General features: G+C 53.8%; 6 protein-coding genes across 6 annotated transcripts; 3 read left to right on the forward strand and 3 right to left on the reverse strand.

The window, feature by feature from the left end:
- Nucleotides 1–944: 944 nt before the first annotated feature.
- On the forward strand, nucleotides 945–5,788 carry CkaCkLH20_09765 (Sec7 domain-containing protein; the record flags this gene model as incomplete). The annotated part of the gene is made up of 4 exons (XM_038892480.1): nucleotides 945–3,750; nucleotides 3,807–4,310; nucleotides 4,397–4,536; nucleotides 4,586–5,788. The coding sequence occupies 4 exons, from the start codon at nucleotides 945–947 to the stop codon at nucleotides 5,786–5,788; spliced, it is 4,653 nt and encodes a 1,550-aa protein (XP_038742363.1).
- Nucleotides 5,789–6,688: 900 nt separating this feature from the next.
- Nucleotides 6,689–7,907, reverse strand: CkaCkLH20_09766 (glycosyl hydrolase family 16; the record flags this gene model as incomplete). Its single annotated transcript, XM_038892481.1, has 2 exons — nucleotides 6,689–7,755; nucleotides 7,823–7,907. 2 exons carry the CDS (start codon nucleotides 7,905–7,907, stop codon nucleotides 6,689–6,691), a joined length of 1,152 nt encoding a protein of 383 aa, XP_038742364.1.
- Nucleotides 7,908–9,983: 2,076 nt separating this feature from the next.
- On the forward strand, nucleotides 9,984–10,946 carry CkaCkLH20_09767 (uncharacterized protein; the record flags this gene model as incomplete). Its single annotated transcript, XM_038892482.1, has 1 exon — nucleotides 9,984–10,946. The coding sequence occupies one exon, from the start codon at nucleotides 9,984–9,986 to the stop codon at nucleotides 10,944–10,946; it is 963 nt and encodes a 320-aa protein (XP_038742365.1).
- Nucleotides 10,947–13,354: 2,408 nt separating this feature from the next.
- On the forward strand, nucleotides 13,355–14,132 carry CkaCkLH20_09768 (uncharacterized protein; the record flags this gene model as incomplete). The annotated part of the gene is made up of 3 exons (XM_038892483.1): nucleotides 13,355–13,450; nucleotides 13,504–13,794; nucleotides 13,881–14,132. The coding sequence occupies 3 exons, from the start codon at nucleotides 13,355–13,357 to the stop codon at nucleotides 14,130–14,132; spliced, it is 639 nt and encodes a 212-aa protein (XP_038742366.1).
- A 2,752-nt stretch (nucleotides 14,133–16,884) lies between these two features.
- Nucleotides 16,885–18,810, reverse strand: CkaCkLH20_09769 (hexose transporter; the record flags this gene model as incomplete). The annotated part of the gene is made up of 5 exons (XM_038892484.1): nucleotides 16,885–17,319; nucleotides 17,373–17,696; nucleotides 17,756–18,106; nucleotides 18,172–18,604; nucleotides 18,653–18,810. 5 exons carry the CDS (start codon nucleotides 18,808–18,810, stop codon nucleotides 16,885–16,887), a joined length of 1,701 nt encoding a protein of 566 aa, XP_038742367.1.
- Nucleotides 18,811–21,401: 2,591 nt separating this feature from the next.
- Nucleotides 21,402–22,725, reverse strand: CkaCkLH20_09770 (TfdA family Taurine catabolism dioxygenase TauD; the record flags this gene model as incomplete). Its single annotated transcript, XM_038892485.1, has 5 exons — nucleotides 21,402–21,605; nucleotides 21,668–21,769; nucleotides 21,822–22,193; nucleotides 22,246–22,584; nucleotides 22,639–22,725. 5 exons carry the CDS (start codon nucleotides 22,723–22,725, stop codon nucleotides 21,402–21,404), a joined length of 1,104 nt encoding a protein of 367 aa, XP_038742368.1.
- Between the last annotated feature and the right edge of the window lie 1,059 nt (nucleotides 22,726–23,784).

A 23,784-nucleotide genomic window follows, 5' to 3' on the forward strand; every position in this document is an offset into this window, starting at 1 on the left:
CAACAGAGCTCGTCGGTCCACAATCATCACCGTCACCAACATCTCCCACCAACACAACACAGCAAGGTCAGGGGATGATCGAGGGTGCCATTCGTCGCCTCATTCGGAATACAATTCAATACCAAATACCCGTACCCAGCACAACTACCACCGTCCCGCATATGAATACATAATAATCCTGCCACCGCCCGACACCCAAATATACCAATTCCCGCTCTCCGTGCCACCTGCTGGCTTTTTATGCCCGCCCACCCTGCCCGAGCCATTCCGAACGAGGGAAGACGCCTGGACCGGGGAAAAGAAAAGAAAGCAGTCCATCGAGGCCGGAAAACAACAATAAGGAAATATTGCAACGTCGCTCGCCCGAAAGGGGACTCACCTACCTTCATTTCGGCCACCAATTACTCGGTTAGGCTTCGTCCAAGACGGCACCAAGCCGCCTACGCCTACACCTACACCTTCGCCTACCTAGCCACGCCTTCGCATCGACAGACGCTTGCTTTACCGCCTTCCTTCTCTACCTAGGCCCGGTCCCAGGTCCAACGCTCTCGTACCCCCTCGATTTCGACCGGCCTTGTGGACATTGCGACGGCTGCTTAGCTTCTGTGTTTGACTCGACTCGACTCGACTCGAACTCGCGGCGCTGCCATCTCCCTCGCCTCGCGTTGGATCGCTTCGCCTTGCGTCGCATTGGTTTGCTGCGAATTGACCCTGCTAAACGGCACCTTCGACCTGCAGCACCACCACCACCACGCCAACCCACATCATCAGCGCCCCGTCTCCGTACAGCTGCTGCACCTGCACCTACCTAGTCCTGGACCTGGACCTGGACCCCGACGGGACGGACCTGACCTTGTGCTCTCTGCGCCTGTTGGATTCGGTCCTGGAAATGACTTGAAAACCCTTTCGACCCCCCACGATACCCCGTCCTCCCCCCCCTCGCCATGTACGCCGATACTCCTCGACGTTCGAGCCGTCGCCGTCCCGACCTCAACATCGACACCTCACCTCCCACCGGTCACTCCAGGTCGCCTGTCGCATCGCGAGATCGAGAGTCTTCCGTCGGCCCGCCTGCTGTTCCCCAGACGCCGCCAAGCAACAGGATCAAGCAGCCGCCGCCCACCTCTCTCTCCAATCGCAAGGCCAGTTCCCGGGCGCTTAGGGGCCCCTCCGTCACTCGCCATGCCGACGACTCCTTTCTAGACAACCCCGACTCTCCCGACAGCTTCGACATGTCCTCGAACAAGGAGAACGATAACCCAGACCCATCTCGTCCCCGCGATTCACACGACCTGTCGCTATCCCCCCGCAATGTTACACGCGACTCTCTCATGACGAACATGCTCATATCCCTCGACCAGTTCTCCATGGGCGGCCCAGTAGGCGGTCAATTCGGAAACGGGAGGATAAACATGTTTGATGAACCCTCGCAACAATACCCATACGACACCGACGATAATATGCCCAGGCCGGTACGTGGCGGCAGGGCAAACGGCCACGGATACTCGTACAGCTCCGACTTTGACGCCGACGACGCGAGCAGGATATCTTCCAGAGGACGGAGGAGCAACAGCAGTTCCAACTTCCAGACCGGCCTACACCGCATCAGCAGCATGCGCGAGTCCATGCGGAGCACACCCGGCACCCCGCGCCACATGCATTCTCGCGGGGGCAAGGGGAGCACCAAGAGCAGCAGCTCCAACAGTATCGATGCCGGCTACGCCCAGGTCCTGAGTAGCACGAGGTGGGCGTCTGGCTTCGGTGGGAGATCCTCGAGCTTCGACTACGGCCACCGCCCGCCCGCTTTGCAGGCCACTCAGCATCACCAACCCCAGCATCAACCCCAGCACCAACCACAGCACCAGAACCAGGGACAAGCCCCCTGGCATATCGAATTCTCCAACACCTTCTTCAACGACGACTACGACGCCGCCCCGACCCCGACCGTGCCTGGAGGACCCCGACGCATCGTGCCCGTGACGCCTCCTACCGCGACGTATCCCCGATCTCCCGCGGCCGGGCCCGTGGCTGACGACGAATTGGAACCCCCGGCCGTCATTCTCGAGCGGAAACGATCCAACAAATCGACCAAGAGCACAGCTACGAGCCGCAAGGCAGATACCAAATCCGATCACCCCCATGAGGAGGTGCCGCCGCTACCCGCGTCCGCCTCCGCTCCCGCAGCTGCGCATGTCCCCGCGTTCGAGATTGACTCGGCACCCGCGCCACACGTGGGCTACGGCAAGACAAAAGAAAAAGAGGCGGTGCACGGAGCTCCGATTCCGACACAAGCACCGTCACAAACAAAAGAAAAACCGGGGTTTTTCAGGCGAGTCTTTGGTTCGTCCAGAAACAATGCTCCCAGTACCCCGTCCGAGACGCAAAATTCCTCGGGCGTAACATCCTCGACCTCTGTGGATACCGTCGATCAGAGGTCCGGCAATCGATCTCTCCACGTTGCCAACCAGATGAAGCCATCCACCTCCGCCCCGCCCTCGAGGGATACATCTTCGTCCCATTCCCATCATCACGTGCTGCAGAAGAAACCGAGCTCTTTCTTCCGTCGCAGAAAGAAGTCTGTGTCCGCCGACGACGTTCCTCCTGTCCCGGCTCCCGCTGCTCTCGAGCCGCCCATGCCCCCGCTGGTACCTCCCATCCAGCTGCCCATTACTAAGGACAAGCTTTCTGCGAAGCCCGAGCCCAGCCCAATCAGTAGTTTGCGAAGGGTCATGAACCCATATCTAAAAGGCAGCCCCCTGACGCCGAACACACCACTCACTCCTCAATCTGCTCCTCCGCCAGCTGCTGATTCCGACATGGCGGCCGATCGAGCTACCGCCTCGCAAGACGAGGCCGCATCGGCAGAAGAGCACCCTCGCTCATTCTCCCCCGAGTACGATCCCAGCCCCAACGCACGCATTCGAAAAGTCCGCTCCCGATCCCGGGGCGAGGATCGTTCGCCTTCCGACCACGAACGCCGCACCGACACTCCTACCCGACCGCCCCCAGAGCCTCCCGTATCAAACGAGAGGAGGAACAACTCCTTCCTCGACATCGACGGCAGCGACAACGAGGCAGACACGGAGTCCAAGCAGCGTGGTAAGACAAGGAAAGACAAGGGCCACAGGTCAGGCAAGACGGTCAAGGATGCTTCCCCGTCGCGCAGGCCTTCCACCCGCAGGGATGATGCCACAATCAGAGGAAGGAAGAACAACCGCCTCACCATTGACACCACAGACTCTGACGAGGACGGCAACAAGTCGGGACTGATCCTACCGATCGAAGGCACTAGGTCTGCCAGTCGAGCTTCAGGATCCACCACAACCGAGTACAAGTCTGCAGTCAGCGCGGCTCCGAGCGTCAGAGTCGAGAATTCCGAGAGCAGCCCCAAGGTCCTGGGCACACTCGAGTCGATGGGCGTGAAGACACTCGACGAGCCCGAGTTCGTCGTCGGAGACCCGACCGACGACGATCGGCAAAAGGCCCAGAAGATCTTTGACGGTAACGAGGACTTCATTCAGAAGGAGAAGGCTGCCGCCTGGATGGGCGAGGAGGGCCCTATCCGGCAGAGAACCCTGCGCGCGTACATGGATCTCTACGACTTCACCAACAAGAGCATTCTGCAGAGCCTTCGTCTGATTTGTGAGCGCCTGGTCTTCAGAGCCGAGACGCAGCAAGTGGACCGTATTCTGGTTGCCTTTTCCAAACGTTGGTGCGAGTGCAACACCAACCACGGGTTCAAGGCATCTGGTGAGTTGCATTGCCCCCCCACACACGCGATGAAGATACGCTAACCACGGAGCCAGACGTTATTCACACAATCTGCTATTCGATCATGTTGCTCAACACTGATTTGCATCTGGCTGACATCGACCAAAAGATGACGCGGAGCCAGTTCGTGAAGAACACAATGACCACGATCACTCAGGCGGTGGCCGAGTCAGCTCCCGAGGCTTTTGAACGCCCAACCATTTTGCCCGGCAAGACGAACAGCTCTCTCGGGGGCGATGATCCCAGACCGTCGGTCGAGGAGCGCTTCATTTCCCGCCGATTGTCGTTCCGCCCGCCGCCGAGAAACGAAGAGGGCTCATCGGAGTTCCACGACGAGTGCGGGCCGCTGGTCAAGACGCCGTTCGACGGCACGATGCGAGCCTGGGAGAGCCAGGTCGAAATCGTGCTCAAGGACATCTACGCCTCGATCCGCGACGAACGCTTGCCGTTGTTTGGTGCGGACCCGTCCAAGAACCTGACGCCCACCACGAATAGCCTGTCCGTCATCGGCATGCTGAAGCGAACGCCCAGCGTTCTGAGTAAGGCCCCGTCTGAGAGTCAGGCATCTATGCGAGGGCGCATAGCTGAACATGGTCGTGCCAATTCTTCCAGATGGAATTCGAAGAGCAGGTCACGACCTCGTATGGGCAATCCGGGATTCTCTTCGTCGAGAACAAGCTTCGAGGACGGAAATTCGATTTGGAGCCCTACGGGTTCGTCGGCGACGTGGAGCAAGCTCTCGCTGGGGCGAACGCAAACCTCGATGTCTGTGGATTCGCTCGGGTCGTCGTTCCGAGGCGGAGACTATCAACAGTCCATCGGATTTGCCAACGCCCTTAGCCAGGCCATCATCCGTGACGATGAATCATGTCTCGGCAAGGCTGCCTCGATCATGAGTGACGAACTGAAGAGCGCGCAGCTCCTCGAAGACGAGTCCCTCGAACTGGCCGGACCCCCGTGGGTAAAGGAGGGTATCGTGACCCACAAGCACCATCTGGACGGTATTGACAAGAAGGCAAAGGACAGGCACTGGAACGAGGTGTTTGCCGTCATCCAAAAGGGCCAGATGAGTATCTTCTCATTCGGCACGGCCAAGTCCTCGGTCGGACGCAAGGGTCGCGGCCGCAACGCATCCAAGGGCCCGGCCATTGTTGGAGGGGGAAACTGGCAGGAGAATGCTACTAACCTGGGCACGTTCAGTCTTCGGCAGACTTTGGCATCGGCCTTGCCGCCGCCCGGCTACTCGAGAGCTCGACCCCACGTCTGGGCGCTCAGCCTCCCCAGCGGAGCCGTTCACCTTTTCCAGGTCGGCACGCCCGAAATCAGCAAAGAGTTTGTCACGACGGCCAACTACTGGAGTGCACGATTGAGCACGCACCCGTTGGTCGGCGGCATCAGCAACATCGAGTACGGGTGGAGCGACACCATCATCAACAACGCCCTCGTCACGGCTATCAACGAGCAGACGACGACGGGCCAATCCCCCGGTCGCAGCTCGCGACCGGGAAGCAGCGCTGCCAACCCTCGGCCGAGCTTGTCGAACGGGACATTCCGGTCTGGCTCGCTTGACCAGGGCTCGGGCGGGGCTTACTCGAACGGCCGCGGCGCCAAGCTGCCCGGGGACAGAATCACCATTTCCGATTGGGCACCTCCCGCGCAGAGCATGAGACCCAGCAGCTTGTCCGAGGAGGAGCAGCTGGAGAGCCTCGGGGCGTACGTCAAGGGCATAGAGGACGAGCTGCAAACGCACAACCAGCTGCGCAGCCCGATGCTCCTTGCCTTCACGCCACGCAACGCCAATGCCAACAAGGCCATGGCCAACTGGGAACGCAAGAGCGCCTACCTACTGCGCGAGATTGTCAAGTTCCGCACCTACGTGGACTGTCTGCAGCAGGCGACGCTGCGCAAGAACGAGATTTACTCGGAGAGAGACCTGGCCAGGCGGGCAGCAAGGGGAGAGCTGGACGAAGGGGAGATTGAGTTCGACGCGTCGCACGACGCCGCGATCCGGACTTAGAAATGGGGGAGACGCAAGGGGGTCGCCGCGGGCGCAGGGAGGAGCGCGAAAAAAAAAAGAAAGAGAAGGGCGTAATCGGATGTTCAGGGTAAAAGGCGGGTTCGAAAGAGAGACAGGCGAGCCCATGACGACATGACCACAACGGACTCGAGGAGTTTTCTTGGTGGGCATATTTTTGGCGGGTGTAATCGGGCCTGGTGGATCATCATAATCATCATCATCATTGCTTCTGCGTTCTTCGTTTCTTTTGTACAAAGCTAGTTTGATACCCAGGCTTTTGTTGTCAAACAACACACGAATTCTTCAGCCGTGCCTCATTTTTTTCCCGCTCTGCTCGCTTGCCACCCTGTGTCTGAGTGCGTTGCTGTTTTCCTTTGGGATTTTCGGAATGCGACGTGTAAAATGCGTTGTCGCGCCTATGCGTGGCGGGCGTGGTGATGGCGGGGCTGTTTTGGGAAAATGGAGGGATTTCTGAAGACCCCGAGATTGAGTTGGTGAGGTGTGCATTGTAGTCATTGGGGAAAGACACAAGGTGAGAGATGGGGAGATGGATTATGCCGTCTGGGCTTGGTTTTCGGGTTTAATGTCTACAACGTTGCGATGACCGGATTTCCCGGCACCTAATTAGGACAAAGACATGAAGTTTCACAGATTGGACTTTGGAAATCGCTGCAAAGGAGATAGTTTGCCGTATTCTCGAATTAACGTTGTTCTTATTAGTCTACAATGACAAAACCCCAGGGGCGCGCTGCCCTCAGTAACTCCGTTTCTCACATGATACACGCGTGCGAACGCGTCAAGCCAGGCCGTTTTAGCGATGTACACATGATTAATTATACAGGCCGGAAGCTGGACCCTTCGCTGGGAAAAAAAACAAAACAAAGACACGCCGTTTTTAGCTTACAGCATCATGGCGGCGAAGAAGCCGGCGGCGCAGGCGATGAAGACGCCGGCCTGCAGCGTCGACGCGGATGCAGGTGCCGGGATGGGCGACTGCGCGGGGCCGCTCGGGGAGGCGATGCCGGTGCCGGTGCCGGTGCCGGCGGCGGCGGCGCCGGAGGTCTGCCTCGTGACGGTGGTAGCGTTGGAGGCGGCCGTGGCCGTGGCGTTAACAGCGGCGCGGGAGGGACTGGCGGTCTGGGGGACCTGGGGGACCGGGGCGCGCTGCCGGGGCTGCTCCTTATGCTGGCCGTCTCGGTTGACGTCGCCGACGTACTCGCCCTTGCCGTTGACCTGGATGGTCTGCCAGGAGCCGTCGGAGCCGGGCTTGTACTCGTACGAGGTGGCGCCGGCCTTGTCGCCGCCGGCGTAGTCCCAGACCTTGACGGAGCGGTAGTGGGCGGCGAAGGGGGCCTTGTCCCACTCGGCGAGGCCGCCGGCCCAGTCGATGGTGCCCTGGTTGGGGCCCTTTCCTCCGACCCAGGTGCCGAGCTTCAGCTGCATCGGGGTCTGGGGGTAGTTGCCCTCGGCCGGGGTGGCGGTGCGGTACGCCTTGCCGTCGATGGAGAAGACGATGGAGTCCCGGGTCCACTCGATGGTGTAGGTGTGGAAGGAGGTCATGGGGTTGAAGTCGACCTCGTAGTACCTGGCGCGGCCGTAGTCGTTGATGCCGAGGGCGTAGAAGTTGGTCTGGACGTGGTTCTGGTCGGCGCCGACGAACTCCCAGTCGATCTCGTCGAGGGCGTCGGACTGGAGGACGACGCTGGTGACGATGCCGCGGCCGGGGGCGGCCTGGAGCTCGACCTCGACCTTGCCGAAGAAGAGGTAGGGCGCGGAGGTGAGGGTGGGGGCGTTCTGCTCGTCAAAGATTGTCATCTGGGCGCCCGTGTCGTCGCTGAAGGACATGAGCTTCTGGTTCCACTTGACGCCGCCGTCGACGATGAAGAAGGACTCGAGGGCGTCGACGGACTTGGCGGTGCGGAAGTCGTAGTTTGCTTCGCCGCCGAAGGCCACGTTGGCGGGACACTCTGGAGGGGTTTGTCAGACCGGCGACGGGTGGATGGGTGGTGTAAGTGATCGGGGGGGGTTGCTTACTGTCGCCCTTGACGGGGTTGCAGGCCGAGAAGGTCTGCGCGGAGGCCAGGCCGAGGGCCAGAGAGAGGGCGGCGTGTCTCATCATCTTTGATGACTAGGGGTGTTTTTTGAGTTGGAACCTGGCCTTGGAGTGTGGAGAGATCGATGATGATCTTAAGGTAGGTTGAGGAAGAAGTCGACGATGGGCGGGTGGTGAGATGAGGTCAAAAAGAAAGCAACATCTGCGGAAGTCCTGCTCGGTTTAAATCAGGCAAGAACGAAAGGGACAACGGCGAGGACAAAGACGTAAAGAGCGGAAGAGACCGAGAACGGCAGGAACAAATGGCGACGACGACTTGCAGACACGATGAAAACATGGCCTTCCATCCTTGGAGTTCTTGGAGAAGCCATCTTCGGCGTTTGCCAAGCCGAAGCAACCTCGACGGTTGCCGCATTCACCACTATTGATTTTTCTTGGTTCCCTGATGCGACTTCCCAACCTCCAACTTCTCTGTTCCGGTCGCTTGTTCGCGTTGCTCGTTTCCGGGCGGCCCGTTGAAAGTTTCCAGCCTCCGAATCCTCGAGTTCCAAGAGAGCAAGTGAGCAGTCACTCGAGAACTGCCATTCCTGCGCCGGCTTCTTGTTGTTAGCAGGCGCGGGGATCCCGCTTTCGGTGTCTTGGCTACCTTGATCCGGAAGAAGCAGGAGGAGGTTGGGGTTTGGCGGGGTATGTACCCTCACACCCTCCGGTCGCAGTGGGGGACTTGGCTACTGACTAAGCCACTGATTTGGCAAGTTTTCTTTGCCAAACTTCGCCTTCCTTAACCTCCGTTCCGAGTTTCTTATCAAATGTACGGTGTGGCCGATTCATCCACGGTAGACGGCAGAGAAAAGGGTTTACTACATCGCATGGAGCGGTAGACGTTGGTGTTGTGGCTTCCCGGGACTGCACTGCCCAGGATACAATTCCACACCAGTTCTCTCCTTTTTTTCTTCCAATTGAGCCCATATCATTGGCTAGAAAAAAGCTAGCTAGCTCCTGATTGGCTGTATCTCCAAGAGACATGTATTCCGGTCCGGTCACACTCAACCAGTCAGTCAGTACATCAGCAAATGCCTCCTCATCTTCTTCTCAATTGCAAGAACAGGCTCTCTCCTCTCTCTTCCAGCACAACCTATGGCCTTGCACTAAACAATTGCCTGTGCTATCATGGACAATCTTTCAAGTCCAGCAAAATTCCCAAGTATCTTTGAGAAGTCAAACATCTGTAGTTAGCAACCGTAACCTATCAGCCCGCTGCCAACTCCGACACGCACACCTCTACGCCAATTCAACGCCAGATAGTCCTCGCCGGCATCACGTATGGTTCTTATAACGGCTGGCCGTCTATGCAGAATGGTCCATGTCAAATCGTATTCAGGGAGACCTCCCTTCACGACATCAGCCGTCCAAAGGGAGAACTTTAATGCTAGCAACGTAAACAGAAGCTGAGGTGCCTCGACTTTGAGACAGCCAATACCGAAGGAAATGCATGTCTTTCCCTTGCATTCATCAACACAATCTGATACATCGTTCTCTCAACGACGATCGTTGCGACGCGCACACTCGTAGCCAGCGAGCGCCCTACACACTGCCTCGAACCCCATTCCTAACGATTCAGAGTAGACATAGAGGACCATCGGCTTAGATCAGGCATCGTTAGCAATGAAACGGCCTGGTGCGGGCTCCATTCACGCCGTACGCTTTTGAAGAGCATCTACGGATAGCTCAACTCACCTAGGGTTAAATGCCCTTCTCCCTCGGTGCCACTATTTTCAGCTTCGACGCTACTGATCCACGTTCCCTGATGTCTCACAACGCCTCCTTGACGGAGTGAGCACATGTGATGATTCGACAATAAAAGAATGTACGATGAGGCGTTTGATAAGCTATGATTAGGCCGGGTATTGACTAGATCAACGTTGCTTGGCAGTCACTACAGAAGATTCGGCACTCCGAGTAGACGGAGCAGGTCTAGTTCTCGAACGCTGAATCATCTGGTTTAAATGGTTGGGGGCCTTCGTCCCTTTGTGCGTTCAGGTCCTGCTGGCTGCTGTCTTTCTGACAGTCGTCGTCGTCGTTGTCGTCCTGACTGGTGCCATGGTTTTGGAGTTTACATCAAGGGTCTTCCGCAAGCCCAATATGATTGGAAGACGAAGCGCCTGCTTGCAGCTATGTCTCGTTTTTGTCATCGTCATGATGCTCGGTGTACGGGGAAGTTTCCAGAGTGAGGTTGGTGTCGCGCATCTCGTGAATGATATGACCGCCGAGCTAATCCCTGTCTTCATCCAGAACCGAAACGAACCTGCCACCGAACATCTCGCACGCCGCGGTCTCGCACAATCACCAGTCGGAGACGACTTCTACGCCTCGGATGCCTTGAGCGCCCATCAGCCAGAGTACCCCAACAACGTCGCCGTCATCATAGAGACAGACACCTCCCGCGTGCCGAATCTGGTGCCCGTGATGCTGCATTTTGCGACGGTCTTGGGACCCTCCTGGCCTTTGGTGCTCGTGACGCTCGAGGCGACTTGGAAGCCACCGTCCTCGCCGGCCTTCCTGCGCCTCGTGGACAGCAATCAGATCCGGATCAAGTTCCTGCCACCGACGACGGTCATGACCGACCACCACTCCGTCTCCGTCTTCCTCGCGTCGCCCTGGATCTGGGAACAGTTCAAATCCGCGCACCGCGTCCTGCTGTTCCAAGCCGACAGCATTCTGTGCTCCAAGTCGACGTCGCGAATCGAAGACTTTATCGAATGGGACTTGATCGGCGCTCCCATCGCGCCTCAGTTCGGCCAGGGATACAACGGAGGTCTGTCGCTGCGGAATCCGAAGTTGATGTACGAGATCACGACCGACCCGAACACGACACTGGGCAATGACTTTGAGGATCAGTGGTTCAACGCCAGGGTCAAGGAACGCAATGGGAAGCTGCCGAGTGCCGAACAGGCCATGAAGTTCGCGGTGGAGACCATTTATTACGAGACACCGTTGGGATATCACCAGCCGCTTCGGTGGCAGAAGGAGAATATCGAGAAGATGGCAGAGTGGTGCCCTGAAATTGGGCTGCTGAATAGCGGCGCACACTTTTTCCACCGTTGAGGAAGACAAATGGTTCATTCTTATTACTCTATAGATTTATTACTTAAGTTATAACACGGCATGATTACTAATGACAGTCTACTGGCTGCGATGACTCGGAGCTTGTCACTCACCCCGACCTGATCTCGTGACTTCCTGCCAGAACCGATCTAAGTACATATGGGAAGCGTCTCTTGGTCGTGGAGATGATGAGGCTGACTTTGGGACCATTTCCAACGAGCCGTTTGACAACATTAAGATCGCTGCCGACCGAGTCAGCTATGAGGCTATCATCGAGCATTCCATTATAATGAAAAGCCTCGAAACGAGAACTCGTGGCTAGACTATTGCCGTATTTTGCAACATCTAGGTCCACAGCCTCAAAAAGTATGACCGACGGCTGCGATTGCCAAAGGACAACAGAGTCCGTCACACAATACGGGACCAAATGACTGAACCCGTGAGGGGATTAGGTGGCATTAAGCTGACTTAGAACCAGAAAAACAGGGCTTTGAAGCTAGTATGCAAGGCTCCGAGGGTACGATCGAATCAAGTAGAGGTCATCGGTACCTGGAATGAGTCGGATAAGTGTTATGATAGGAGCATTGGATTCGACATCGTATATAGTCTTGGGATTTGTAAGCCAAATTGGCCGGACCGCTTCAGAATGCATCTAAGTACAAAATTCGAGTAAAACACCAATTATCTCCTGTGCCCAGTGCCGTTAAACGTGTGGCGATGATGGTGGCTTCAAAGAAGCCCAAGACTGAGAACATTAAAGACATATTGAGTTTGTGGGACAATGCATGAGGAGGAACCTTGGGCGTCTGGCAGAGATGCTTCGGACGGGACGGGACGGTACGTAGGCGGAACCCGGAGAAGTTGCGAACTGCTCATCAAGCACGTGTGGTAGATGTGATGGGTCTGATTGGGCGGGGCCAATGGCGAGTTCTGCTGACCGCGTCGGAGCGAGTCGTCTAGGTATCACTTGTGTGTTGAGAGATATATTTGTCGCCTTGGTGTTTGTCATCTGTGCCCAAAGCTGTCCCGATGTGACATTTGACTGCCGCCTGCACGGAGATATCAGAGCGCGCGATTCGGCGGCAGTGTCGCCCAACATGCTGTGGCTGGGAGTAGTTAAATCTCCGGCAACGTCTCGAGCTTATCACAAGATACTTTGATACGTGCATGGCGGATGAGTGTGTGAGGCCACAATCTACTTCCGCTTAAGCTTATTCACTTCAGACGCAAGGTCCGATCGGAGGTCGGGATGTGGGCACCGCTGGGAATGGGAGGACCGATACTGCGTACACGAGTAATGAGAGGGTCTGATTCAAGCCAATGGGGGAAACCATGTTTAATGAGAGAGCAATCATTCATGGATGGGCACACCGCTTACGACTGCTTAGCTGTTTTGGCAAGGAAACGCAACATCCATCAACGCTGAGATTGACGTGTCCACGGAGACGAATAGCTGTCCACCTGCCTGTCTTTCTCTGGCGTGAGACATTAGACTCTGCTGCTGCCAGTTGATACACCTATCGCTGGGTCTCGAGAGGACTATCGTTATTGGGGACACCATACAAATCACGCACGATCGGCATCTGACCCTTAAAGAGGAAGGTTCGTGGTAGAAGGCGCGCACCATCGAAGAGGCCCCCGGACACTGAGGGGTTGACGTGCAGCGGAGAAGGAAGACAAGATACCGCATCAAGCGTCCGCAGGTGATTGACAGGGGCCGATAAGATAACGTGCCGGTGCCGGGAGATATGAGTGGCTGATCGGTTCCTTGGCTTGGCTTGGAGTTGAAGTTGGAGTCCCGGTTACATTTTAATCCTCTTGGTCGAGGGAACAGGAGAAGTAGCGCGCCGTGCATCGGCAGTCAAGTCGAGGGCGCACAAGAGTAGATTAACCCGCCAATAAGATGTGCGATAAAGGGGCACACAGCTATCAGCTCGTCCATTGAACCCTGTGGTCACCCCTGTAAAGCCTTAATTGGACACTCGCCTTGGGTCACACTGCGACCGGGCAGAGTGCCTCTTTCTAGAGAAGCGCGCCGTTTCATCGTCTTGGTGATGCTGTGTCGGCGGGTTCCTGGAGGGTCGGGCTGGAGATTAAGAGAGAAGGTCAATGTTCGTGGGGTCGCGAAGCATCGTGACTGGCTCGACAGCATGGGGAGAGCCGGCAAAGTGGAGAGTTGTCGCAGTCTAACAGAAAGAAACGTGGACGAGGGACCATCGCAAACCGCCGATGAAGGAGGTCTTGAGTTACTCGCAACAGGAATAGGAAGGAGGAAGGCAGAAGATATAAACTGCGGGCTGATCTCCCGCTCTCGTTTCGTTTCGCTTCGTCGTCAGTAAGTGCCAAGACACTCGTTCACAGCATACTCTCAGCCTTCATCCCTGTTCCCGCCCTGTCCCACCGCCAGAATGAAGTTCTCCGCCGTTGTTCTCGCGCTCGCCGGTGCCGCCGCGGCTGCCCCCGTTCCGGAGCCGGTTGCTGCCCCGATGCCGATGCCCACTCCCGTAAGTCAACGGTCGGCTGTCGAGGTTGCAAGTTACATGCTCACAAAGAACAGCCCGGCATTCCCTCTGCCGCCAGCGCCAAGACACAGCTCGCTGCTCTGACTGTTCGTGCCTGGACCAACACCGACACGTACGACCGTGATCTGTTCCCTCACTGGATCACCATCTCGGGTGCCTGCAACACCCGCGAGACTGTTCTCAAGCGTGATGGCACCAACGTCGTCACCAACTCGGCCTGCGCGTCTACGAGCGGAACATGGGTTAGCCCCTATGACGGAGCCTCGTGGACTGCGGCAAGCGATGTCGATATTGACCACATGGTTCCCCTCAAGAACGCCTGGGTGGTGAGTTGTGTCTTTTTTTCATTTCATCGTATACGTGGCATGCGCTTGAAATAGCTGAGAGAGGAATGCTGACTTGGGGACAATAGTCTGGTGCCGCCTCTTGGACCACTGCTAAGCGCCAGGAGTTCGCCAACGACCTCACCCGCCCTCAGCTTTGGGCTGTCACCGACTCAGTCAACCAGTCCAAGAGCGACAAGAGCCCCGACTCCTGGAAGCCCTCCGTCTCCAGCTTCCACTGCACCTACGCTCGTTCCTGGGTTCAGGTCAAGAGCTACTGGGCCCTCTCCGTCACCTCCGCCGAGAAGTCTGCGCTGACGACGATGCTTAACACCTGCTAAGTGCAACAAGTTGTTGATGATTTCGATATGAGCAACGAAATCCGAGGTGCCACGGCGGCTGCAGGCATGGTGAAATTCAGCAAGGCGATTTGATGATTTGGTGTTTCTTTGTATTTATTTCTCTTCTTAAACCTTGCCTTCATGCGAGAAGGTGTTTTCGGCAGTCGACCATCAATAGGGAAAGAGATGGAGATGAGGGATGTTGGTGGTGGCCTTGAATCGAGGTTTAAACTACTCAATTGCAGACCCACCATGACGGGACGATTCATAACGATGCCCAAGGTGCTTGTCTCTATAATTAGAGTTGGTTTCCTGCTGATTGAGCAAATGTTTAGGGTGAAGAACCTGTATTCCACGCGTAGAAAGACTTTTATCCAAATTGTTACCCCAGCCTGACGCATTCACTAGTCGCGGTACCAAAATAGCCCCGGGTATGACGCGGCGCTTTGAAGGTTTCCCACGGATTGATCGAAACATATTCAGAGCTTTCTTCCTTGATCAGGCTTCCATGTTTAGTATAGGATCCCCGCTGGCTCCGTTACATCAAAAGGGAAAAAATAGAGACAGCGCTTTTATCAGAAAACCACTAGATTGATCGCTGGGATAACTTCAAGCAATGCATTCTCATTCAGCAAATTTTACAAAGAAAGTATCGCCGAATCAATCAAAGATGGATTCGAATCAATCTGTCAAAGCGATCTCCCCGGCGACGCCCAAGTCGTGTATGTGCCAATTCCCGCACTTCCAGCCGATGACTATCTTTTGATTAAGACAACAGCTGTCGCAACAACCCGACTGACTGGAAATACGTCGAAGTCGCCGACCAAGCAGGCTGTGTTGGCAGCTGCGTTTGATGTGACTATGCTGGTCTTGTTGTCGAGGTAGGCTCAGCGGCCAAGAAACATACCCTTTATGAAGGGAGACCGACTTTGCGGACCTGTCAATGGCTCGTAATCATCATGCGGACCTTATGGAATGTTTTGAACGTCAACGGCATTAACTGATGATTCCCAGGACGTATTGCGCCAAGTCGATGGCAGTTTCGCCAAATACGTTGTCGAGAAGGGCCTGCAAGTTAATAATCTATCAGACGAGTAAGCCGCCACTTAGGCATTGCCGTCACCACCGTGATTTTAATCTTAAAGATTAAAAGTATTGCAAAAAGCAAAGAGGGGCGATATAAATAGGTAAAACTCTCAACATTATCTAAGCTTTACAGACAGATTCCAAACTGAGAAAGATCTTCAAATGATTAAAACTATGAATTTCTATGCAGAGCTTTAACTACGTGGCGCGATGGTGAACTCCCGACTGTAGGAAGTCGGACTGACCCGCAAAACCCGGCGCGTATCGAATGCATAACGGAGAATGATCGCAGATAAGTATCTTGAGTTGGCAGTGTGAATGCGGACAAGACACCCAGCCTTGACAACCTTTCCGAGCGTTGTTCTCAGTTGGCGTCTCTAGCGTCACATGCCCCGGCACGGTACATGATGGATGATTGCAGAGGTGCGATACCTGAAGGTTGGCGGATGTCTGCAAGCCCTGAGAGAATCCTACCATCTCCCCCAACGTACAGAACTTATTAGCCCCCTCAGACGACAACTGGATATACCCGTTGGCCTTCGTTGGCACCAAAGTGCTTAGCAAGCACCAGCCGGATAATACCACACTCAGATTGGCTAGAAAGTCTGCTGCTTTCATAGGACTCGTGCGGAATGATGCTTTGACCAACGCATTCTTCTTCATTCGAGGTGTCAATGAGCCCTCATTCTGACTTATAAGTTAGGGACTGGGCCTTAACAAAAAATTACACACCATTCCATTGAACTCACGTCGATCTCGTGCGCAGGGCCACTCTTATCCATAATGATCTTCGTTTCTATCGCTTTAGCGAGACATAAACTTTAGCATCCCCTACGAATTCACAGAATTAGTAAAGAAACTCAGGACAGAGTGATAAGCTGATGATAATAATTAAATCTAAGGAGAGGAGCAAGAAATACCAGACTGTATATATAGAGAGAGAGAGAGAGAGAGAGAGAGAGAGAGAACTATAATTGTTATTATTACTAAGGACGTGTGAGTATTCTATAATCAGCACTCATCACTTAACATCCTTACTAATTTTAATATATTCTTAGATATGAGGGCAATAGCCCTATCTTTAACTATAACTAGTCTAAATAAATCTTTCTCTCCCCCACAGCTATGCTGTAAGCATAATTCTATAAGTTACCTACCTAGCATTTTATACTATAAATGTTATCTTATTATATTTACACTAGTTTATTACAACTGGGTTATAAGTATAGGGTTGTTAAGTAGTCCTTAATTTGCTAGAGAATCCGCTCTTAATTACGTATTACCCACGCAAAGTTTTAAGAGCTCACTAAGGTATTTCACGTGGATACTGGACATTTGATGCCATCATACTAGGGTGCAGTTTAGTCCAAAGATGTTGCTAATAAGTCTGTCTATTATCTAAATGCCACACTGACTAAAGCTTGCGGGTTCCGGGATACGAAGTTGGTATCGCAGAGACTAGAACCCAGATGTCATCCAATGATTCATACCTTATCCGATGCAACTGCATAAATATTAAATAGCGGGAATAATCACCTGGAGACAAAAGTAATATGTGTGTTTGTAGCAAAAGGTAGTACCCATAATACGATATGAGCTGCACTTCAATTCAATGGATTGTTCTATTATTGACTTAAAACCTTTGTTGTGTTTGTAAAAGGTTTGGTTAAACTCTCTCCTCGTGCGCAGCACCGTTCTGTGTGTCCTTCGGCCTCAAGGCCTCACCCTTCTCGCCGTGGCCGGCACCATCGCTCGCGCTTGCATCGAGTTCTGTACCGGCTTGCTTGCGGATCTTGGCCATCTCCTCAGCAGAAGGCGGTACCCATTGAGTACTCTTCCAAGGTGTCACACGCTCAAGATACATGGTGTCAATCTCCTCCAAGGTTCGGCCCTGACCTTCGATGACGAAAAAGTACACAAGTGCAGCGGCGACGAGGTTACATCCGGCAAAGACGTAACCATAACGGAAGTCAATGGCCTTGGTGATGAATGGGGAGAAAAATCCAATGAAAAAGTTCCAAGTCCAGTTGCTGGCAGTGGAAAGTGCCATTGCCTTGGCGCGGTATCGAGAGGGAAAAAGCTCGGCTTGGATAGTCCAGATCTAGACATTGTTAGTCGAATGATTTATACGTCGCCGGGTAGAAAGAAGCATACCATAGGTCCCCACGTTGTAGCGAAGCCGAGAATGAAGAGAGCAGCGAACACGATAAGTGCGATGCCAGCGCCCTGGGTGTTTTGTGGATTGTTGAGGTCGAGGCTGAAGTGGCCAACAGAGGCAAAGATCATGAAGCAAATGAACATCCACAGGGCTCCAGTGATGAGAGACTTGCGACGGCCGTAATGCTCGACAATATAGAGACCGATAAACGTCGTACCGAAGTTAATGGCGTTCAGAATGATCTGAGTGATGAAGGAGTTGATATTGACGGAGGCGAAAATGGTAGTACCGTAGTAGAAGAAGTAGTTGGCGCCAGTGAGCTTGATTCAGACTGTTAGACACATTGGGACTGGAGAGATGTGCACAAGGTTGACGTTACCTGTTGGAACATCTGCAACAACATGCCTAGCGCGATGCGGTAAGCCATGCGAGGCGCCTTGAACATGCCAGTGAACTCGCTGGCAGCACTACCCTTGATCTGCGATTCGGCGCGGAGCTTGCTCTCAATCTCCTCGAGCTGGACGTGAATCGCGTAGTGGTTCTCCGGGGCTCCGTAGACACGGCAGAGGGTGCGCTTGGCCTCATCGACCTTACCAATGCGGTAGTTGAAACGGGGAGTCTCGGGAAAAGCCAGAATACCGACACCAAGAATGATAGTCCACAGCCAGCCGAGGCCAATGACGATCCTCCAAGATGCGGAGCTGTTTTCCTGATGCGTGACGGTACCATACTGTTGTCAAGCAGTTAATATGATGTGGAATGGAGAAGCACTGGAAGGTCTCTTTGGGTACGAACATTGAAGCAAGCGGCAAGGAAAATGCCAAGAGTGATGAAGAGTTGGTAGGCGCAAACGAGTGCGCCACGAATCCATGGCGGAGCGGTCTCGGCTTGGAACATAGGCACAATAAGACTGAGAGCACCAACACCAAAGCCGGCAACGAGACGGCCGACCATGATTTGCTCCCAAGCTCTCTCGGCGGCAATTTGGATAACGAAACCAATGGAGGTGATGATGCACCAAAACGAGATCGAATACCTGCGCCCAAACCTGTCTGCAATGGGAGCGGCGACGAGAGCGCCGATGAGGGTACCGATGGAGAGGAGACCGACAATCAAGCCGGAGCGGACGTTGCTGAAACTTGGACCATCGGCCCCATGCTCGCCGAATCGATCAAGGAAGTCGGGCATCTCTAAGAATCCGGAGACCTGACCGGTGTCGTATCCGAAGCTACGGCTGTCAATGTCGTGTAATCTTTGCCCTTGACGTTATACTTACACCATGCCACCCATGGAAATGAGAATGCCCATTGCCCATGACCGCCCGGTGATGCGCTTGAGCGGGGAGTAGTCGAGATGCGCAAGGTCCTGGCGGGCATCACTCGCCTTCTCGGAGGCGGGATTGTACTTGTCGAACTCGATCGTCGAGAAACCCATGTTGGGCAACGGGTGGGCGCGTATTAGAGTAGAGGTAGGCGGTGATCGAATCGGTTAGGAAGCGTCCGTGATAGTTCATCCGAGACACGCCAACATTTGTCTTGGGGGACATGGCGGAGGATATATGTGCGTTTCTTCGATCAACACATGAGCAGTGAACTATGCTCACAATGCTGGGCCGGAAACAACGCCAGCAAACAGAGCGTTGGGTTGGGCAGGGTAGGGGGCGTCTTACTAGCGCGAAGAGGCGTGACGTCAGGAAGAGGGCCGAGGGTCGCGTCAATGTGTGAGTGAGTGCCCGATGACTTGGGATGTACTGGATGGCACCGAGGTGCAGCCGTCCGGGCTCTGGTTTCTCCAGGCGTCGAAATCGGTCCGTTCCCCATCAGTTGAAATCTCTGGAGCGGTTCCGCGACTGGGAAGACATGGAGATTGGGCGATGAGAGAAAAGAGAACGGGGCTGAGTATTACCAACGCGGCTCTTCTGGAGGCGATTCTGAAAATGTGGGGAGCGAGTGCGGGAGTCCCGTGGACTGATAGACTGGGGATAGGGTTGGGGGTTGGTCGATTATTTCCTGGAACGGCTTCTCGAGATTGATGAATGGTTATGACGTTCGTGGAGGGCGGTGGATCTCATGGGAAACAGGCGTTAGATGATGTAAAAGTGAGAGACACCGAGGAACTGCTCGCTGTCGGATCCGATGTTGGCCGTTCTGGGTTGTATCTTCCCGTATATTTACAGCAATGGGATACATTCCAAGTCTCAGCTGTGATGGGGAGGGTGTGGCGGATGAGGACGTGTCGGGTTCAACTTGCATGACCAACTGTTTGAAAGCTCATAATTTTGAAAAGCAGACACGAAAACATCCTACTTTACTTGCGTCTGGACTTTGATCTTTGGACCGTCATGTATTTTGACCGCGCCTATGCGTGCGTGACAATGCTGCTTCCAGAAGTCCAGTGAAAGTCATCATGCAGAGAGGGCTTTTGAGCCAAGTATTGTACGCAGACAGAAATACGTGAAGGTACTTCGAGTCATTGTCAGCAACTAAATGACGGCATCCTTCATCGGGGTACTTGGCCCCCGTTCCAACATGGCAATTAATTTCCTGCCTGTCCAACCGCTTGCACTGCACCGTTGTCTCCTGCCGAGTCGCCAATCAAGCCAAGGAGTCTTCCCGACCGGGTGGATCGGATCTAACCTGCGCCAAGGGCCGTTATTCCCAGTTGAGATACCCGGTTGAAATCTGGGAAGCAGGTGAACAAGCAACTGTTCCAAGCTGCCAGAAATCCTTGATTGAACGACTGTTGTCGAAGTCCTCACCCGTTCATGTTGAATATGGGAGAAGAGACCGTCAAATCCGCTTTACCATCAGATGACGTCCCCGTCAGCTCCGGTTTTTCGCGATCATGGCCTCTCTTCGGCGCTTCTCTCCTCACAATCCCCAGCCGAGCCCCAGACATTCTCCAGAAATCTCCAGTCTTTTGCTTCGTGTCTTCCACAAGTTCAAAACTCCATTTCACTTGCCTTATTCTACAGGTCTAACCGACCTGTCGGTCGCTGTCCGATGCGCTTACTCCAAGGCACCCACTCAACTTCCCCGAGGGGCACCCAGATTCTTTCTGTGGTGTTTTTGTTTTCTTTGGGTCATTCGGGGCCCCTTCTGGGGCAGGTCACAACTAAAGAAAGGGGGCTCGAAGTCACGAGATCTGAGACGCGTCAAGAAGACTGAGATCCATCACGTCGGCCTCCGCCTCCATTCCGCTGTCGCCGATCACACCACCGTGCAGTCTCCGATTCTCTCCCTTTAAACTGGCGTAAATAATGAAAGACGATGCGGCTCTCATGGAGCCCGGCGGTTCTCCAGTCTGCAAGCGTTCCGTTGTTCCGCCTCAATTTTCCAACTGCTACGCCCGCCCTTGCCCCATCTTACCTCGGCCAAAGATGAAGCTTCACCTTGGCACTGATCCTCACTACAACCGGGAGAGCCGGGACTACCAGGCCTGAGTGCTCCACTACTGCCACAAATCCATGTTCTAGAATCACCTGGTTTCTGTCGTCCTACTCCAGCACGCAGACAAAAAGCAATGGAACCTTATGGATCGGGACTCGTAATCCGGAAGTCAGGGGATTGTATTCTTCCTCCGCAAGTTGAGCGTGAGACTTCGGTCTTTACTCAGCTAGCACTTGAGAGACACACATACCGGAATAGCACCAATCTGTCACTTTACTGGCGCGACCTACAAACCCAATTCTTGCTAACCATATCGTTTGTCCACTTTTCTCGGTCGCATTGCGGAATATTTCCCATTACTGGTCCCCATGTTATGGTTGTTATCTGCCACGCACAGGCACCTGACAAGCCGTTGAGAATCGCGTGGATTGAAGGCACACATCTACAGACACCCCGCAGACGACTTCCCCCAAACTAAAACCGCGGAACGCATTGCCCCCCTTCCGCGCAAGAACCATACTTCCTGTTTCAACTCGCCAAAGTCTGTGAAGGAGAGTCCGGACTTCGGATTCATCTGAGATGCAAAGCCCTAACGCGATCGTGGGCGACGGACCGAATACATTCCCATCATGCATTTCACCACGTGGACTCCAGACCATTCACCCCCGTCGGCTTGTCAGCCAGCGTCGTGATTCGGAACCCGTGGCGTAACCCTTCCTGGGGGCTGTGGACGTTGTAGTCCGAGATGGCCGTGTGCGCTGTGACACGGTTGTCCCAAAGGGCAACGGTGCCTTCTTCCCATTTGACGCGGACCTGGAAGTCCTGGCCATGCCCAATGTGCTATTTATTTTGTTGTCAGTGTCGCTCCTTTGGCTTTATAAGAAGTCTCAGTGGTTACGAACATTGAAAAGCAACTTCAAAAGCGCTTCTGATTCCTCGTCGCGAAGGCCCATGATCCGTTTGGTGAATCCTGGGTTGATGAATAAGGCCTTCTGGCCAGTCACCTACCATAGTCAGTATGCACATGTTTCTACGTCGTCAAAATTTCGAGCATACAGGGTGAATCCGGACAACGGGATGTTGTGACTTAACAGGTTCCCTCCTCACGAACTTCCCGTCCCGTCTTCCATTCTCTGCCTGAGCAAATCCACTGTGCTCCGCCCTCAAACCTTCCAGCAACCTCTGGATTGGCCTCGAGAGTCGCGCATACGCAGCTGTCAGCGAGACCCACGCTGTGTCACCTCCAGTCTCCGGCACTGAGAGCAATGTCAGGATCGTGACACCCGGAGACTGGTGCTCATATGAAACATCAGAGTGATATCCAATTGTTGATAATTTGTTGCTCTTGCTACGGTTGCGGTACTCGTTGTCGGGGCCGAGGTAAATGTTGTGAAGCTCAAGATGGTCTTCAACGTGGGCACCCACGGGCTATCAATAGTCTGGTTAGCAAAACTGTCAAAGTATAATAGCATATACATACGTGAATATGGAGAGGCCCAAAATATCTTCCGAAGCTTTTTTGCGTTTCAATGTCCATGTCTTTAAAATCCTGATCCCGGAAGACAACCACACCTCGTTCAGCAATTAGTAATGCCAATTCATTCTTTTGGCGGTCATCAAGTTGTGACAACTGAAGGCCGCGGATCTCAGTTCCGATGACTGGAGTTAGTTTCGTCGCCTTGATTCCTGGGTCATTCTTCGGAAGAAGACTGGACTTCTCATTGTTTGCTGCCAGGCCGCGGTCGGTGAATTCAAAAGGTTGAAGAGCAGGAAACGAGGTGCTCTCATCGTACACCGGTAGATACTGTGAGTACTTATACTGCAAATTGTCAGCACTTTCATTGAGGTATTATCCAGTGTTGGCAATTCTCACTTGGTTATGGATCTCGTTATTGTAAGCTGGTGTCAGCTTAATAGGCGCTACTGAGACTTCGTCGGCGGTGGTTGCAATGGCTGCCATGATGATCTGGTTCACCTCTTCTCATGTCCTAAAGAACACAGGTATGTGGTTTTAACTGGCCTTCATGCTCATTCATGCGGACTTTATCTTTAAACCTTGGATCATATTACCGACTCGTCACGTCACTTGATTTCAAATCAGAGCTTCTTAAACCATTTAGCCCATGTCTCACGCAATTGGTACTTGCATGAGGGGAATCGAAGTCGACTGGTAGTTATTGCTTGCCTTGGAGTTATTATTAGCGAGGCACATACTAATGCATGAAACCGACACTCCGGCAACAAAATTGGCCTGGCGATAGGGTGCAGAGCTCCAATAGCAAGCCGTTCAATAGGCCTTACATCTGTACCGAGGCTGCAACCACACTAAACAAACTGCATGCTGAATACTTAATTGGGAGAATTTAAGTATTCGTGATTTCATCAAGAATGACATCGACATCGTGAGCCAATCGATGGTGGGAGCTTGGCACCGTTTCGGCGCTAGGCGGCCTTCGAACGGGATCCACTTCCGGACCCGGACCGGCGGCGCATCTCCATCTTAAACAATGGAAGGGAAACCCATAATAACATGATTACATGCTCGTCAATTTGTGATCTTAGTTCTTCACGCCAGTAGGCAGGAGTCATTAGACGCCCGTGAAACTTCGCTATCGCCACATGTTTTCGCAGTCAGACCAAAGAGGTATTTCAGCCAGGCCCTCATTTTCAGATTGGGTCAAATCGTCCGCAGATGAAAAGTATACATTAACAATGCTTTGCGCATAGGCTCTTAGATTTCAGCTACGAAAATGTTTCGTTACACTTAAAACTTCCAACTTTAAAACTCAGCCTAGCATGTATATGTTAAAAAACTGGTGCTCACGTAGTTGGGCTCCCACATATCGCCTGCTCCAGGGACTTGACAGTTAATGAACGCTCTTCTCTTTCATGTTCTACAAAGCCACCAGGCGAGGAATTACTCAATTTCAGTTGTAAAAGAGATAATCATGCATACCTCTTTAGCTTGGAGGAGAAGGCACATTCATTCAGCCGTAGATCTGCATGAGGCCCTAGATGT

This window comes from Colletotrichum karsti, assembly GCF_011947395.1.
Source record: "Colletotrichum karsti strain CkLH20 chromosome Unknown Scaffold35, whole genome shotgun sequence".
Classification (NCBI taxonomy): domain Eukaryota; kingdom Fungi; phylum Ascomycota; class Sordariomycetes; order Glomerellales; family Glomerellaceae; genus Colletotrichum; species Colletotrichum karsti.